This window comes from Rhipicephalus sanguineus, chromosome 10 (genome assembly GCF_013339695.2).
Source record: "Rhipicephalus sanguineus isolate Rsan-2018 chromosome 10, BIME_Rsan_1.4, whole genome shotgun sequence".
In the NCBI taxonomy this organism is placed as follows: Eukaryota; Metazoa; Arthropoda; class Arachnida; order Ixodida; family Ixodidae; genus Rhipicephalus; species Rhipicephalus sanguineus.
This window is the reverse complement of record NC_051185.1, coordinates 122,564,451-122,582,234: the sequence shown is the minus strand read 5'-3', so window position 1 is coordinate 122,582,234 and position 17,784 is coordinate 122,564,451. Positions and strand designations below refer to the sequence as shown.

At 44.7% G+C, this 17,784-nt stretch overlaps 1 protein-coding gene across 2 annotated transcripts in view; it reads left to right on the top strand.

Moving 5' to 3' along the window:
- Nucleotides 1-16,269, top strand: part of LOC119372410 (zinc finger protein 32-like) — a 29,355-nt gene extending 13,086 nt beyond the window's left edge. For both annotated transcript variants that reach the window (XM_037642887.2, XM_037642885.2), the window contains one exon: nt 15,483-16,269. In XM_037642887.2, coding sequence (XP_037498815.1) covers nt 15,483-15,871 — 389 coding nt within the window. In that variant the 3' untranslated portion in view covers nt 15,872-16,269. The remainder of the gene's footprint in view (nt 1-15,482) is intronic.
- Nucleotides 16,270-17,784: the final 1,515 nt, after the last annotated feature.

Genomic DNA, 17,784 nt, shown 5'->3' with positions numbered 1-17,784 from the left:
TATGCCATCTTGCGTATTGGTACCAGAATTTCTTAAACTGACAGTCTCTTCTCCAGTGTCGTTGACGGTTATGGTCTCGCCCTGCGAGTAAGTCAAGCTCGGCTTAGGCCTTGTCACTGAACTTTGTGTTAGTTGCGCGAGTGCGCACAACGGTCTATTCTCAAAATTCGCTAATAGAAGTTGAAGGTCTGATGCCAGCCTTAAGATGTCGCAGTCAAAATTTTCACAAATATCGACGTCGCTTTCTAGGTCTTCAAGGGGTATAGTGTCATGAATCTGGTGGTCTATTTTCTTCAAGTCCTGTCTCATTAATTCGAGGTTTAAGTGCAGTTCCTTGAGCTCACAAATTCTCGGTGATCTAGACGAAAGTACTACGTCACTCTTTTTCATTACTTCTTCAATGGCTGTTCGCAATGATTTCCGAATATCTTGGAGTCGCTTCATCTCGTCAATCATCGTGTCTGTCTCCTTCGCGCTCGTGATTCCACTGTTCTTACGCGTCAATATCAACAATGATGGCATGGCGCTAGCCGCTCCAAGGGTAGGGCCTTCGCATCTACTCTCACTAAAAGGCTTCAGCATTCCGACTTCGGAACCCTTGAAATGACTATCGTCACATGAGCACTGTGGATCGACTACGGAACAGCATTCCGACTTCGGAACCCTTGAAATGACTATCGTCACATGAGCACTGTGGATCGACTACGGAACATTCGGTAGTTTCGACAGCATGGCTCCCTTCTTCTTTTCCCTTTAATGCCACACTAAAATCCAAATGATGAGGGTCGCGCACCGTGCGCTGGCAATCATCGTTGGGATTTTAGTGTGGCATTAAAGGGAAAAGAAGAAGGGAGCCATGCTGTCGGTTTCTGTTCTTTACACTACCTGTTCAGGTATGAGCTGTGCTTGTGGCACACAGCGTTGATGTCAAGGATGGTGTGGCCTGGCACTTCGTTCTTCCACAATGCCTTGCCTCTCTCCACTGTGGGAGTGAGCAGGCCTGCGTTTTCTATGAAGGTGCATTTATTGGATTGGGTTACATGTGTGGGGTGGAGCCACAGGCGTGTGCAGGGTTCCCCATCAGGGGGGGCGAAGGTTCATCGCAGCGCCCCCCCAACCATAGTAAGTCAATGTATGGGGCAGATTTTGTGCCCCCCTCCTCTTAGGTGACTAGAAGGGTCAATGTACGGGGCAGATTATGCACCCCCCTCTTAGGTGATTAGGGAGGGTGGCCACCCCCCCTTGCCCCCCCTGTGCGCACGCCTATGGGTGGAGCACATTCAGCAGGCACTCTTAAATCATGAATGGTGGTTCACCACTATCCCTCAGGAGAAAGATACTGTATAACAGCTGCATCTTACCGGTACTTACCTACAGAGCAGAAACCTGGAGACTTGCACAGAGGGTTCAACTTAAACTGGGGACGACGCAGCGAGCCATGGAAAGAAAGATGATAGGTGTAACCTTAAGGGACAAGAAGAGAGCAGAGTGGGTCAGGGAACATACGGGTGTTAGGGACATCTCAGTCGAAATCAAGAAGAAGAAATGGACACGGGCAGGGCATGTGGGGCATAGGCAAGACAACCTCTGGTCATTAAGAGTAACTGATTGGATTCCAAGAGAAGGCAGACGCGCGAGAGGGAGTCAGAAAGTTAGATGGGCAGAAAAGAATAAGAAGTTTGCGGGGATAACGAGACTGCAGCAGGCACAGGACCGGGTTGATTGGTGATGTAAACATGGGAGAGGCCTCTACCCTGCAGTGGGCACATTCAGGCTGATGATGATGATGACATGTATACCCTCTGGTCATGTGTGACGCAGGGCAGTGTTGCTGGCCCATACACAAAACATGGCTGATACATCTTCCATGCTCAAAAGCACAATACAGTCGAAACCCACAAGAATGAAATCGCACAACGAAATTCTCGCAGCAATGAAATATTTTCCTGTCCCCGGTGAACTCCCATAGGATTCAATACATCTCGCATTTCTCGACAGCAAAATGTTGCTAAGCTGCAATCCCACAGCAACAAAAATTGATGGGGCGTTTCCCCACACATTATCAGCTCGCGCAAGCTCAGCACACTCTGCGTGAAATGTGGTCAAATGTCTTTGCTTCACACTTAAATATTGTAATGTACCATGATATTGCGCTTGCATGGGCACCGATATCTTTGGTTACAAAATTGGCACGGGGCCAGAAGCAGTTGCATGCACAGATGTCATTGCCACCATGCTGCTTGTTAGGCTGCTTTCTTTAATGCACAGCCACATCGCTATTCACGTTAGCGGCATGGTGGCTCAGAGTTTGCCGTCCTCGGGCTGCTGCGTGCAAGTGCTTTCGATCACACATGTCAAGTTTCTTTTGTCATTCAAAAAATGGGTCTGGGATAAAGTCCCAACACACTTTAGTGATGTTCTGTGGCAGCCGCACAGCACCGGAGGTGTGGTTGCCATTGGTGCAGTGCATCGTCTGCTCTGATCTGTCGGTTTCATCCGTAGTTCTGCATTTGCTCGGTGGTTTTATCTGTGCGCGCTCTTCCAAATTCAAGTGTGCGAAATCTTGCCGTGTCAGGTGATTGCCACGTTGGCTGAGCTTGTCGTGCATTTGGACACCTCTTGCGTGGTCAACGTTCTAAGGCACAAATTCCACGCCTAAAATCACACTCTTGATGGCTCATTATGTTGCTCATTGCAAAGGGCTTGTTTCTAATTTTTTTTGTTTCAATGGCGTGATGGTGTGCCGAGCCAGGCTTTCGTGGGTCACATTCGTGGGTTCGAGAAGCGGCCCCTGTGTCTCCTCTGCACAGCAGAGGCACGTCATGATGTTGCTGAGAGCTCTGCATGTGTTTGATAACAGCTGCTGTTTGTGGTACTCTGATGCCCTGGAGGCGCCCATTTAGGCTTCTTCCTTCAAGAAGCTCTGACAAGGAAACAAGCTCTGTAGTTTAGGCCTCATTCATGCGCTTCGTTTCCTTGAAGAACACATTTATAAATAACTTATTTATTTTGCATACCTTCAGTCACTGAAGCATTGTAAAGGGGAGCAGGCTAAAATACACGAAAAAAAAATGAGACATGCAGTATTATACAGAAATTGCCCTAGGAAATTTGGAACAATATTTAAGCAGAATGACACAAAACTGAAACAGAAAATAACAGCAATAAACATAACATGTTATACAATATTAGTGCCAAATTAAATATCATGAATAAAATTTAAACAGAATGAATCGAAAGCAAGAAAATTAAAAAACTAATAAACACATTGTTACGTCCAAAGCCCGGAGACGAACGTAGAACACTAGCAAGCACTTTATTGCTACATCGTGCCGCAAGTACGACGGTACAAAAGGAAGTGAAAAGTGAGGGGGAGAGGCAGCCTAGACAGGGTCACATGATTACTGGGCAGCTTAGCTGGCCGCTCTTATCATCAACACGTGGCGCTATCGCATACATGACACACATATTATAAAATATTAGCAGCGAAATGCAAATGTAAAAGTAATATTGTAAAGGGGAGATAAAAAAAATTGATGGTGAGGAGAGGTGTGTGAGATGATTATGCAGGATCATCACAAAGTAAGTGTGCAGGTAAAGTATGGCAAAAAACCGAGTGATAAGAAAAGAACCGATGCTGCTGGGTAGATGGTTCCAATTGAAGAACCAGAAAATGTGTTTATTGTGCAGAAAATATCTTTAAACTTGTATTTATGATCAATCCAGATGAATGATAAGTGGGTGGCTAGATAAGATTGGAACTGAGCGAGGAATGATGAAAGACCTTATGAAAGAGGCAATGGTTGAAATACTTACGACGCAATGATAGAAATGGCTTCTACACTGTTCTCGGCTAGCCCATTGGCTCAGAGGAACCTTGCACTTGAAGCAACATTGTGCAGACCGCACAACTGTGTGAAATTCATCATCATTATCATCAGCCTGGCTATGCCCACTGCAGGGCAAACGCCTCTCCCATTTTTCTCGAATAAGTATGATCCTGTGCTTGTTGTGGCCACGTTATCCCAACAAACTTCTTATTCCCATCGGCCCACCTAACTTTCTGTTTCATGTTTAAAAATACTGGAAGAAATCTGCAGTGGCTCCATAGGCACCATAGTCCTCCATAAAGGAAGCTATAAATTCCAATAAAGAAGGGTCCTTTGAGCAGTGCATAACAAAGCCGCCAATGGACAACTCGTCAGCCACGCCGTGCAGGGGGCCTGTAACGGGTGCTTGTTCCTCTAGTGCTTTAACGAATGTTGCTTCTTGAAGATGGCCGCATGTTTTACTGCTGACTATGCTTGGGAGAAGCCACGATAACTGCTTGTCTTTAAAAGTAACAGACTGGATTCCAAGAGAAAACAGGTGCACCAGGAAGAGGCAGCAAGTTCAGTAGGCAGATGAGATTGAGAAGTTTTGCGGGGACAAAAGTGCTGTAGCATGCACAGGACTGTGATAATGAGAAAAATGGGAGAGCCCTTTGCCCAGCAGTGGGTGTAGTCAGGATGCTCATGATGACAACGCTTGGACAGACTTGCAGAGCATGGATGGCTGCAATAATAATTGTTGGGGCTTTGTGTCCCAAAACCGCGATATGATCATGAGGGACGCTGTAATGGAGGGCTCCGGAAATTTCGACCACCCGGGGTTCATTAATGTGCACCTAAATCTAAGTACAGTAGAACCCCGCTGTTACGTTCCTCACTGCTGCGTTTTCCCGGCTGTTACGTCGTTTTCCGCCGGTCCCGGCATGGCTCCCATAGGATACAATGTATTGGGAACCCCGCTGTTACGTCGTAACTGTCGGACCGTTCCCGTATGATACGTCGCGAAGTGCGCTCGGAGCCGACCGAGTGACTACCAAAGAGAGCGGCCATGGTGCATTTTCACGCAGCTTGGCCTCGTTTGACCGTAATATTAGCCGCATGAGAGGCGCAAGCAACTGAGTCTTTCAATTGATGCAAACAAAAGCATAGCCTTCGAGATTCAAATTGCAAACATGGCGTCTATGACGTAACTGCTCGCGAAAGCAAGGCCTTCGAGATTGGCATTTACTATCAACAAAAGCATAGCCTTTGAGATTTGTATTGCACAAACATGGCATGTATGACGTAATTGCGTGCGAAAGCAAGGCCTTCGAGATTGGCATTCACTTCTGCCATCGCGTTGGCGTAGACTCATCATCATCGTTATTTGTCGGAGAACAGGAGGAGTTCGAGCTGGTTGGAGCTCGCATGGTCGTGCGTGCGGTTCGCGGTCGGACTCGCCGCGCCGGTCGTGATTGCGTGTGCTTAGTTCTTTCATACCTACAGCTGTTGGTGTTAAAAAAATCACATACGTTGATTACATTTCTGTGGATGAGGCCGTCCTAAGCTCCGCGTTTCTATCCATCGACTAGATCGCGGCTGAGCGCGCCAATTTCCGTGCTGCTCGTAAGAATTGAAATAAAATTCTGTATCACTAAATATTTTGCCGTTTTCCTGTTTTTCGGCTCTTACGTTTCCCGTCTCTTACGTTTTATTTCCTACGGTCCCTTCAAAAACGTATCAGCGGGGTTCTACATGGGTCTCTACTATTTTGCCTCCATCAAAATGTGGCTGCCACTGCCAGGATTCGATCCGACGATCTTCAGGTCAGCAGTCATGAACCATAACCACTAGACCACTGCGGCGGGTCAGCATGGATGGCTACACCTTTGAAATTTTGATACTTGCCTGTGAAGCTGCATGCTTGCCGCCATGAGAGCCATCAAACAGCATAAGATTAAAAAAAAGAAGTGTTGAACATGTGGCAGCATTTCGTCCAGCCCTTTCTTGGCAGTTGAAATGAGTGGTTGGTGATCAGTCTCTACCGTGACAAAGGAGCCAACCATGCAGTCTCTGAACCTCGCGCAGCTGAACCTGATTCCCAAAGCTGCTTTCTCAGTTTAGGTGTCGTGCACCTCTGTGGCCTCTTAGCATTCGTGACACATATAGCAGAGGGCTTTCCCATGCAATTGCAGGTTCACTGCGCCAACTACAAAATATCAGTGTATGTGCTGATTTTTTTCTTGGCTTTATGAGTTGCAACAGTGCTTCAAGGTTGCTTTTATGACCATTGCGCTCAAATTCTTCACTCTTTTTCATGGACATCATTCCAATCACACTCATTTTTCGGTTTCAGCAAACGGCTGAGCACATCCATCTTCTCAGAAATTTTCATAAGAAATTTTCTCAATTGATTGCACCTAAGTGCCCCTGAATGTCCTCCTTGCTTGTGGGCACAGGCAAGTTGGAGATGGAAAAAAATCAAACTTTCATATGGCCAAATTTGTTTCTTGTAAATTACGCCACTAAAGAATTTTACTCGGTCATTCCCAAATGTGAGCTTTTCCATGTTTGGAGCGATGCTGCATTGTGCTAAGCGTTGTACGTAGCTGGGCATCATGTCCTTGCCTGTCCACTGCCGTGAAGCCACACTTCAAGGTTAAAAGGACTGGCTACCGCTCTGAAATTTTTTTTTATTTTGGTGGAAATGAGAAGATTGTTTGTCACATCGGTGGCAACGAGCATGTTTTTGCCCAATAAAAAAGGAATTATATTTTTAATTATCTTCCGAAATTTATAAAAGTATGACTGCTAGCATCACCTGGTGGCAATATAGTTCAAGCTATTGGGAGGAACAAAAAACTCCCACAGGTAGGCTTATTTGCTTGAAAACAAATACGTACTATAACTTAAAATTGCATTTTATGCACTTTTGGTAGCTTTCTTTGGCGTCAGAGAGTAATTATACCCCCTTTTTTTTCCACGCATTGAAAAACGAACCCGGTGTCGCTGCCGGTGCCGCATTCGCCTGCCTGCCTACAGCAGAGAAACACAAGCCACGAGACCACGGTGTCTGGCGCCACTCACAAGAAAAAAAAAACGTCTTGGGCGAATAGAAGTACAACTGACTTCATGGAATTTTCGAACCATTACCATCAGTTCTCTTTCGTAAAAGTGTGTACCAGTATTCACCGACGCTAAGGTCACTTCGTGATGTGGTCAGACCCATGGTTTCTACATTGAAGAACATTTTGCCTTCAGGTTCCACTTCACCAAGGCGTCCCTGTTGGCTGTCATGTCGCATATACAAGACAGAACATCTAAACACAATTGAAAAACAGCAAGGACCTTCTCTTCTGTGAAGCACATCTCATGTTCGTTTCAGTTGCAAGTTTGGGATGAGTGGAACCACTGCAGTTCGTTTCAAAACGCCGGCGTACCACTGTTGCTGGAATATACCAAGTTTTTGGCTTGATTACGGTGGTTTTTCAGGCTAACTAAATGAAGCTTGAAAGAATGCGGTAATGATACTTTATTTAGCATTTTACGAGCTCTAAACTACCATTACGGTAATCGTTTTATTATTAAACATGACCTAATTCAGCCTGCAAAACATGCATGTGGTGCTAGTTTCGACTTTCACCAGCAGAACCATTGTCATCGCGTGCCGTAACCAGTGATGCGGGCGTCCCCACACCAATTGAAGATGACAGAACGTAGATTGAAAAATTCTGTTTTAAAAATGTCTACTCGCTTTCCAGAAAAACCGCTGCAGGGTTGGACACTTCGGACGGAATGCTTTTTATTGCAACACAACAGAAAAACAATAAAGCACGGTAGACAGTCCCTTTAATTGTACATGTTACCTTCACCTCGATTAAATATTTGTTAAGTCTAACAGCTTGTTATACGGGCTTATACGTGCCAACTATAGTAAATTTTAAAACGTAACATATTGTACCACTTATGACTTGTACCCTACTTCTATTCAAATTTTGTAACTATTGAAAGTTGCTTCCACTCCACTTGAGCAAAAAAAATGACATTCACACATGCCTAGTTCCAATTCTTAAACATCTTGGGCAAGTAAGTTTGGTCATGACAAAAATGGTCATTTTTCTTTATAATGTGCAGTATATACAATTTGAATTATTCGATTCGAAATTCAACCAAATCACTATTCGCTTCAAATTCGCTTCGAACCTCAAATTTACTTTACTATTCGCCCATCCCTCATTTCCACATCTATTCGGCACGTTGCCATCAACCTCATCATCAACTACAACAAAACCTTTGAAGCAGACTTCTGGGCGCGCAGCATTGAGAATGTGGTCATGTTCCTCCTGATGAGCACAAAGCTCAACATCACCTTCAGCTGCACCAATCGTTTCATCACCTAGGCTAGCACAGTCCATCGCGCTGAAAACAGTTCCTGATTGTGTTGCATACTAAACCTTGCAAGGCACGGCTGATCGACTGGATTGTGCCTAGTAAACTGATCTTCAGTTCCTCGTTCATCCGCAGCAGGAAGCACTCAATTGCACATTTTCAGTTTCTCAACATGAAAGTGTAGATTATACCTTGGTCTAATGTCTGCAATGCTACCGTCGTGTTCTGTGGCAGAAAAAAAATGAGTTTGATGTTTCTGAGCAAAAGCTACAGGCGTGAGCCGAGCAGTTGTCCAGCAACACCTTGCATTCGCTCAATGCAAGCTCATTGTGCCGGTCATGCAGCCACACCTCAAACAATGCCCTTCTCATGCTGGTTTTCCTGTTTGAGTCTTACAAGAAAGACTGGGAGTAAAGTGCACCCTCCTAGGTACATGGGCATCTTGAATTTCCCAGTGACAAGCAGGTGCAACTTGGATGAGCAGTTCGTGTTCACCATAAGGTTAACTGTCACTTGTGCTTTTAAGGCAAAAGCCTTAGATGCCTCACAAAACACGAAAATTGACCATCAGAGTAGGCAGCGGCAGCACCGGCGGTGTCAACACAAGTGATGAAAAAAATCATCGCGTTATGATGTCACCATATGAAGTCATCACGATGTCACAGATTGTCAAAAGTTGTGACATCACATAATGACGTCATCACATGACGTGATTTGGTCAAGGTGGGCTGATCCTGGAGACACTGCAAAACCTCGTGAGGTGCAGAGAGATTGCAGTGCCTACGATCCCAGAGGCTTTTCAGAACCACATAAGGAGCAGAAAAATTTGGGGGGGACCAATAGAATCGTACTTCAGAAAGCATAGCGCACTAAATGAACACAGGACAAGCGGTTACTTTCCACTAAAGTTGTATTGCCGATCCTGAGCATATGTAAACGCGCATCTGAAACTGCAAGAGGAAACAACCGGCAGAAAGAAAGAAGGTAAATGCGCACGTGTTGTCTAAGCCAAAAATTCAAGCTCTTTCTTAGATAAAACAACTGATGGCATTCTGACACATTCATTTTCTGCCCTGGCTATCTCAGACGCCTCTACAATTTCTCTAGTAATCTTGTTGAAATGGCGATACAGAACTGTCTGATTAAAAAGAGGAAGACACTGTGCATTCGCCTCACATTTCTTACTATGGGCATCAAGTTTTCATCTGTGGCAGTATTCCCCACCTTATTGTTGTGCTCGAGCAGATGCACGCATTGGCAGGCATCTGCCAATCTGGCCTAAGTAATCCCTTCGACCAGACAATGGAATTTTGTACACAACGCTTCTTGTACACGGGACGTAAGCATTTTTATGTCTGATAGAGCAAACAGGGTTTCGCTTCCTTGTCGGGCAGCTCAGCTTGCACAACCTCAAAAGCTTATATGGTGCTGTGAACACAACCTTGACCCCAGACCACTGCCCTATAAATTGTGAGAAAATTTCTGTAGGTAGGGGATTACAGCCATCTTTCTCTGCCTCTTTTTTTCCTTTGTCATTCTCTCAACTTCCGATCTCTGTTTTTCGCTCAAGCGTGACTTCCTTTTTCAGTGTAAGCCCTCAGTGACCGAGACAGTGACATGCCTCGGATAGCCCGCTGCCTCCAAATGTGCCACTTGCTTTTGAAGGCTTTCATCCACCAAGTGAATGCATGATTGCAGAGAGTGTTTGACAAAAAAGAAAGCACAGTGCTTCTTTTTATAAGGCTTTAGTGTGCTGAACTATATCCCAAGGGCAGCTTGTTTTCTCTGGGCTTATAGACCCAACAGACGTGTTCGTATTTAAAATGCAGCCTCAAATCCAAGAACCTAATACTGTGTTCTGCAGTAAATTCCGTGGTAAAAGTGAGTGGCTTAAAACACTGATTAAAAGAGGCAAGAATGCGCACAACGACAGGATTAGTGCAGTCCAAACAGTCTACATGAGAGATGACTGTGAATTCGAAAACTGATCTGTCTAAAAAAACTAAAAAGTCGTCTACGTACCGAAAAATCTTTAAAATCCCCAAATCCTCCAACCACGTGGAAAGAGCCTGAGCACATCGAGCGAGAAACAAATAACTTAAAATAGGTGCAGCAATGCATGAACCTATGCAAACACCCTGCTTTTGCAGTTAAATGTTATTATCAAATGCAACAAAAGTTAACTTCGAATAAAAAGATAAAAGTTCTAAAAAATCCTCCACGCTTACACTACAAGCGTTAGAAAATTGGACTGTGCCGTGCTTGTCTACTGCCGCCTCGACGCAGGACATCAGACATTCGTGTGGCAAACAATAAAATCAACCTTTTGTGTCAACAGAAAGGGCAGTTGAGCTCTTGAGTCTATAGTGCCCATCAGTCATCGCTGCCTCTCGTAAAACCTTTCCGCACCTCACGTCGTTTGAATAACCCATTAAACTACCAACACATTTCAGGTAGAACCGTCACATTTAATTCGTCCGCCTTGCCACAAGCAATTATTCATTGGAATGGTCTTCTGGAGCACATCGTTAGCATTCGAAATGCAACCAAATTTAGGGCCGAGGTAACGGCAATAGTTTCTAAGTGATGTGTTATTTACCTATTCTATAAGGACGTTTTCTGGTTTTTCTTTTTTTTTTTTTCTTCTTTCTTTTTTTAGTGTTCTGTACTATGTCAATAAGCATTGTATAAAGTTATTCGCATGCTCCAGTTATTGTTACCCCTACTTATGTAACCCTCCCTCACACAATACTCCGATGTGGGAGCCTGTGAGGTGATTTGAATAAATAACAGGAGCACTGCGCTGCAGCTGGGTGAAGCCAACAAAGGCTGCTCAGCTGATTCGGATGCTTCCCCTCTGCTCTCTCCTAAAGCTCTGTCTCTCCTTGCAAACTTTTTGTGTTACTTTATCAGCCAGAGCTGTGGTCCTGGCCAACGTTTATAGATACTTTTTCAGTTCCGTAACTCCTCCGCCAAAGGCGGCCGCCACTTTTACCCGGGCAGTGAGAGGGCGCCACAGTCGGGAATAGCGCTGTCGCACGTGCGGGCATAAGTATTCTTTCCCGTAGTGCTTGGCCGCGTGCGGGGCTGTCATGGAATGTTTTTCCTGGGTGTGTCTGCTGTTCATGTGCGAGGTTACTCTCGACGACTTTGGTGAATTCAGACAACCAAGCATTCCTTGCCAGAGGAAGTCAAGCAGTTTTCAAGCTTTGCAATGCCAACTTGTTTCATGCCCGGCTGTACCAGCGGGTACGAAAGCATAACCCAGAAAAGTGGCACTTTTTGCGCCGTCACCCAATCCGCAGCCTCTTGAAAGCTGGGTGTGAGCTATTTCTCTCGCCGATAAACCGCTGAGCAAAACATGCGAGACCATATACCATAGTGACCAAGTTTAGCCACTCTTGCATAGTGCATTTGAAAACCTCTGTGCAAGAAGAAAGAAAAGCGTCGTGAGTCTTTCGTCCAGAGTAATACGTTCTCGCGGGCTAGTTGGTTCATTGCTGTTAGACGTTATTAAACTGCATGAAATGACCAGGACACAAGCAAGAAAAGAGAACAACACGAACTGCGTTCGTGTTGTCCTCTGTGTTTTCTTGCTTGTGTCCTGGTTATTTCGCGCAGTTTAAGAACGTCTAACACCTTGTCCAGAAAAATGCAATGAAAGACAAAGTTTGCCGACAGCTTATGTCCATGCCGTTCCGTGACCTCTCAGGTGCTTCTGATTACCATGGGTAATTGTGCAATATGACGCGCACAAATTAAAGTACATGTCCAATTAACGTTAAATAACTGGAGTAAAGACCAAGTACAGTGTTGGCGCAATTCTCATTCGGTCGTATGCAAAGGCTCATGCAAAACCCTTCGCGCTAGCAGACGACCCTCGCTCTCCTAGCGCAAAGCGCGACTGCAGCGCTGTGGTGGCGGGTGCGGCGACAGGCCGCCTCCTCCCTACGCGCGCTGCGAGGAGATACGGAACAGAAAAAGTATATATAAACGTTGGTCCTGGCGGCCCAGCTTCAATGGCGTACATTGGTGCTCATTGATCATGTCCGCCAAATTTGACATATCTCATCTGCAGTTCATTATATAAATGATATCTCACACGCATACATAATGCTTAGACTGCTTCGAGTGTTCGATACAAAGCCATAATTCGCTCTGCCCAGGTTCATTATACTAAATGGATTTCACTGTTCTAGATGCTCAGCAACCCTTTTCATGGCAAGGACTACATAAAACTCAATTTGTTTTTCCGGAGTACCACTAGGCCTTCTTGGGTGAAAGGGTTCTACAGAGGATTAAGGCAGAAGTGGGAAGTTTAGAGCCTCAAATAAATGAGGACAAGGAGCCATTGGTCAGCATTCCTTATATTCATGGTGTATCACATTGTCTAAACAAGGTGGCCGCTAGGTATGGCTTCAACGTTGTTTTTCTCGGCAAATAACAAGCTCGACAAGATTTGTGCGGCGGTAGAAAAGAAGGCAAAGCATTAAGCACTATGATAATAATAGTACCTGGGGTTTAACGTCCCAAAACCACGATATGATTATGAGAGACGCCGCAGTGGAGGGCTTCAGATATTTCGACCACCTGGGGATCTTTAACATGCACCTAAATCTATGTACACGAGCTCAAACATTTTCGTCTCCATCGAAAATGCAGCCGCCGCGGTCAGGATTCGATCCCGCGACTTCTGGGTCAGCAGTCGAGCGCCATAACCACTAGATCATCGTGGCGGGGAAGCATTATGATAGGGTTGTTCAATGTGGTAAAGGTGTGATTTATAACATGCCCCTTTTCTACAAGAAATTTTATATGAGGCAAAGTTAAGTGTGGTTTGAATAATAGATCACAAAGCCTCCTCGAGGGTACAGCCGTGTTCTAACTTGTTACATTGCAAGAAGGGCGGCTGTGCACCGGTGTTTTCTAGAACTAGGGTATTCTCTAGATTACGTGGGAGGGTGGCTCAACAGATTGAAGCATTTTCCGTAATCAAGTCTAGTGAAACAGATGTCATACAGCCATCCATTACATTGCATACCACTGAGATAGATTACTTCAGAGCAGACCATTGGCTGATGTCAAAGGCTCCCTAAACAACCTCTGAAAATACAGAGAACGAGCACATTATTCTCTCCTGCCATTTCCCATTTTTTCAGGCACAATTCATGATGCCAGCCGTCTGTTCCTGTGATGTTGCGTGGAAAGAAGCCCTCGATTGGTCCATATATGAGGGATACCAGTTGCGAACTATCTCCTATCCTGCTTTGCCATGCAGTCGCATGCCCATTCTGCCTTGTTTTGCATGACCTATTGTGCACAATCAACTGATTTCACTTCGTTTTGTGCGCTTTCGACTGTGCAAGTGGATACAACAACAGGTAGCCGAAAAGCGTGCAATCCTGATAGGCTCAACGCTTAGTGCTGACATTGTCCGCTTGTTTTATGAAGAAATAAGTAGTAAGGACGAGATAGCACCTGTATGAAGGGTAGTGAAGGCGAGAAAGAAACCTCTTGTCGTTTTACTCAGAGTGGTTTGGGGCCCTTTACTATGTATGTTTATTAACCTATGTGTTATTCAGCGAGTATATGTCTTTTTCTCAGTAAAGCCTCAGTTGCATAGTTCATGCTGTGTCTGTGTTCTTCTGTTATCTTCGTTGAATTAGCACACTTTTATTCAAGAACACAGTACCAACTCGCACAGCAAACCACCCTTCTTAAATTTTAGGAGCTGGCATCCTAAAGCCAGCTCCTAAATAAGCATATAGCCCCACGTATTCAACATCACGGCATCAAGCCTGCCGAACTTGAGGCCATTGTTATGTTATGGAGTGCAAACAAAAGGATCTTAAGGGCTATGTAGAAATCAGGGGCTGTAGTATATCTATATATACAGTCGAACCTGCATATATCGGACCCACGTACAACAAATTATTGTATGTCGAACAGCTGTAAGATCCCCTTCTATGTATTTTCGATATATAAAATATATATCAAATTACCTATATATAAAACTTCTTTGTGATCCCCTTCAGATTCTATATATCTGGGTTCAATTGTACATAGTTACAACCACATAACGTGATCATGAATAGTATAACAAGTACACTGAAAGCCAGAAAAAAATTACATAAAAGCTCATCAATTTGACCCCACGTTAATTCGGAAAATCAGATGATTGGGACTTGTTCTGTAGTCCTGGCAACCATATGCATCATGTCATCAAACTCTCGTTAATTTGGTCATATTTGGCCACAACCCGGTTAATTCAGACAATCCTCAGAGTGTGCTAAGCACGAAGTGCCACAAACATGTGACGGAAAGGAGCAAAAACGGCATTCGTGAACAACCGAAACGGCAACGGGCCTTCAGAAAGGCGTGATCGCCATCCACAATCTTACCGCAGTCGAGTTGTTAGCGATGAAGGCTTCAGCGGCCGCAGCTAACTTGTTTCGTTTTTACTTGGTGCACGTGAACTACGTGGGCCCTATCTATAATTGCGTCGATAGCGATTGGGGTCAATACTGCGACAGGCAGTAGTTTCATTTTCGCCGCATGCCTTCACAATTGCGTAGTTGCCATCCATGACTGCGCATTAGCGAGCCAGATTTATTCAGCAGCAAATGTGGTGCTCAGCAGTTTCGCTTTGACTCTGGTCGCAGGCCACGCGCACGCCTTGAGAATTGCGTGAACGCTATGATTGTGTCTTTAGCGACCACAGCTTTATCCGCAGTGTATGCGCTACTCAGTAGCTTTGTTTTGACATTATCGAATGCGCATGCTATGGTACAAAACTCAAGCATGCTGGAAGCCGTTGAAAATGAAGAGCTTCAGCCGCGGTCTGCATGCTGGCATAAAACTCGCATGCTACTTTGTGTTAGGCGAACCATCAGTTGCCAGCAATTTTTCCGGAGTAGAGATTGTCGTCCACATGCACGTGGTAGTGTTGATGGTGGTGGTACCTAATAAGGGATGGGTTCAGAGTATGTTTCGGCTTTTAGGACATGAGGGTCTTGAGCCTGGTGACATCGTGAAGAAAGTTACGAGTGACGAAAAGTGCGGCTTTTACACTGCTCTTATACAAAATATGTACTGGATTTGCATATTCATAAACAAAATGAAAATGCATTGATGTAACGGACACTTGTTTATTGTTTTCTTGATAATTTCGATAATTCTGCATTTGGTTAATTCGGACATTTTTTTCTGGTCCCATGAAATCCTGATTTACGAGATTCTACTGTACATACCATTCATAATCAGGCTCTGCATTTCCGTGTACAGGTGGCACACTGTCACTGACACAGAGGCCTCCGCTGTCTCTGGGGGCCGGCACGGGGTCGCCAGCCGAAGCTCTACGGCACCAGTGTCGCTTCTGCCCGTACGCTTCACGGCACCGAGGCAGCCTGGTGCTGCACGAGCGGGTGCATACGGGCGAGCGGCCTTTTCGGTGTCACCTCTGCAGCCGTGGCTTCGCGCACCGCTCGCACGTGGTGCGCCACATTCGCACGCACACCGGAGAGCGGCCCTTCCGGTGCCCGCTTTGTCCGGCCGCCTTCTCGCAACGCAGCAACGTCAAGGTGCACCTGCGCTCGCATGGCTTGCAGACCGACAGCAGCCGACCAGCCGATGCCAACGGGGCAACGGGACAGGAAACCATGCTCCACCTTTGACCAAATGGAGCATTCACATCCGCAGTGTCCAATGGGGCATGCAGGCCTATTTTCTTAGCTGTCTGCCATTGGCAGAGTAACACAGGCAATTACTAGTGTACGGTGCTCATGGATTGAAATGTGGCATCAAAACATTTAGTATAATGAATAGTAGCCACAATTTCTCAGAAATCCGTGTCATGATGTTACGAATTTGGCCACCAAAGGTAATGTTGGCTCTCATGTACGTGCTAGAGTCGTAATTACAACGATATGACATGAACTTGAAATGGTCGAAACGAAAGTATTGTCATTACTTAGTGCTGAATTGTCGCGTTTCACTCCGTGAGCACTGCAAGTGCATGGAGTTGTTCAGGAAATTTAATAAAAAATGAAAATATCTGACTGCAATTGTTCAAGTACTTTCTTATTCATACTGCTGGCCTGTGTTACAAGCCTTAAGCAGGAGTGTGTTGTACAAAAGAAAACGTTTAACAAGTTAATAGCGTGTGAAATGCAGAAAAGAATAATGTCCAAAAAAAGGGATAGGATATCGCATGTGAAAAGTGTTGACAGTAAATTCAGTGATTATTACAAGAACAAATAACATCATTACAGGTCAAACAATAGAAAGGAAAAAAATACCCTGAGTTTATGCAATAGAGCATGTGTTGACACAATGCTTTACTCGGACAATGGAAGAAGGGTGCCTTTATTTTTTATCTATTATCACACATTATCTGGAAAGGGGAATTACGCGAGTGGAAAGCCAGTAATTGTGCATAAAGAGGTGTCATATGTCTTTGTGACGCTGAATTTGCTGACATCTAGTAGCAAATGCTTGAACAGGGACCAAGATGCACAGGCAGTGCAACCGCCATCCCAGACTGCCAGGCTAACCATTCCTGTAGCACGCCAAGCAAAAGTAAAACTTAAACAGTTAAATCTTGATACTGCATATAACAAACCTTAAAAGATTATGGCACACTGTTCATCATTCTGAAAGGTGCCTATGGTGAATGCCTTAAAATTAATTCTAATACTTGCATTCTAATTGCCTTAGGCATCCTGCATTTCTTACAGTAGATTCTTGAATCGTTTTACCCACAACTGCGTATGTGAATAGCCACATCGTAAAAGGTGGAAGAGGGACGCCGACCACAAGAACAAAACAAAAAAAGACGGTTCGGCTCCCCTGCCTTGTTTATAATGAAAACGAGAATGTGTGAAACGGTGTTTGTGAGGGCATTAAAATGTGACGTAAGCAGCTGGGTGTAGACGTGAAGAAGTGTTCAGTGTATTATCGGTCGTTTGTAGCAGAATGGATTCCAAGTGGTATCTTGAAGACAGATTTTTCTCTTTTTTTAAAATCATGCCAATTGATTTAATGGCTCAAGTTTTCTACGTTCTTTGCCTAGGCATCTGAAGACACTCTTTTTCTAATGTCATGATACGCTGTTTTACCTGCAGTTCAAAATTTCCCCTCTGTCCAATACAGACACAGCACTTGATAGGAAATGCACAATTGTCAGCTACAATTACCCAGGCAAAAAGATGAATAACTACATAAATTGTAAAAAACGGCATCAAGTGGAAGATGGAAGCTTGCGATGAAAAAAATCCAGAAACGGGGTGGATGCTCGAGCCATCCCCTGTTTGTACATAAATTGTACAATTTATAATAAGCCATGTCCACTGTTAAAAGTTCAGCTGCCCGAGAGGTGGTGTACAAAGTTTGGTGGCAGTGCTTGGATTCCAAGAGCGCATGTTCAGCTAATTTAGCTGTACAATCGAACCTCTTTATAATGAACACTGATTAAGCGAATTATTGGTTATAGTGAACTATATACCATCTTTAGTTCGTCACTATTTATTTCAATGAGATTTATTCTTTTTGTGACAAAACTGAAAACGCAACAGCTGCCAGAATATCG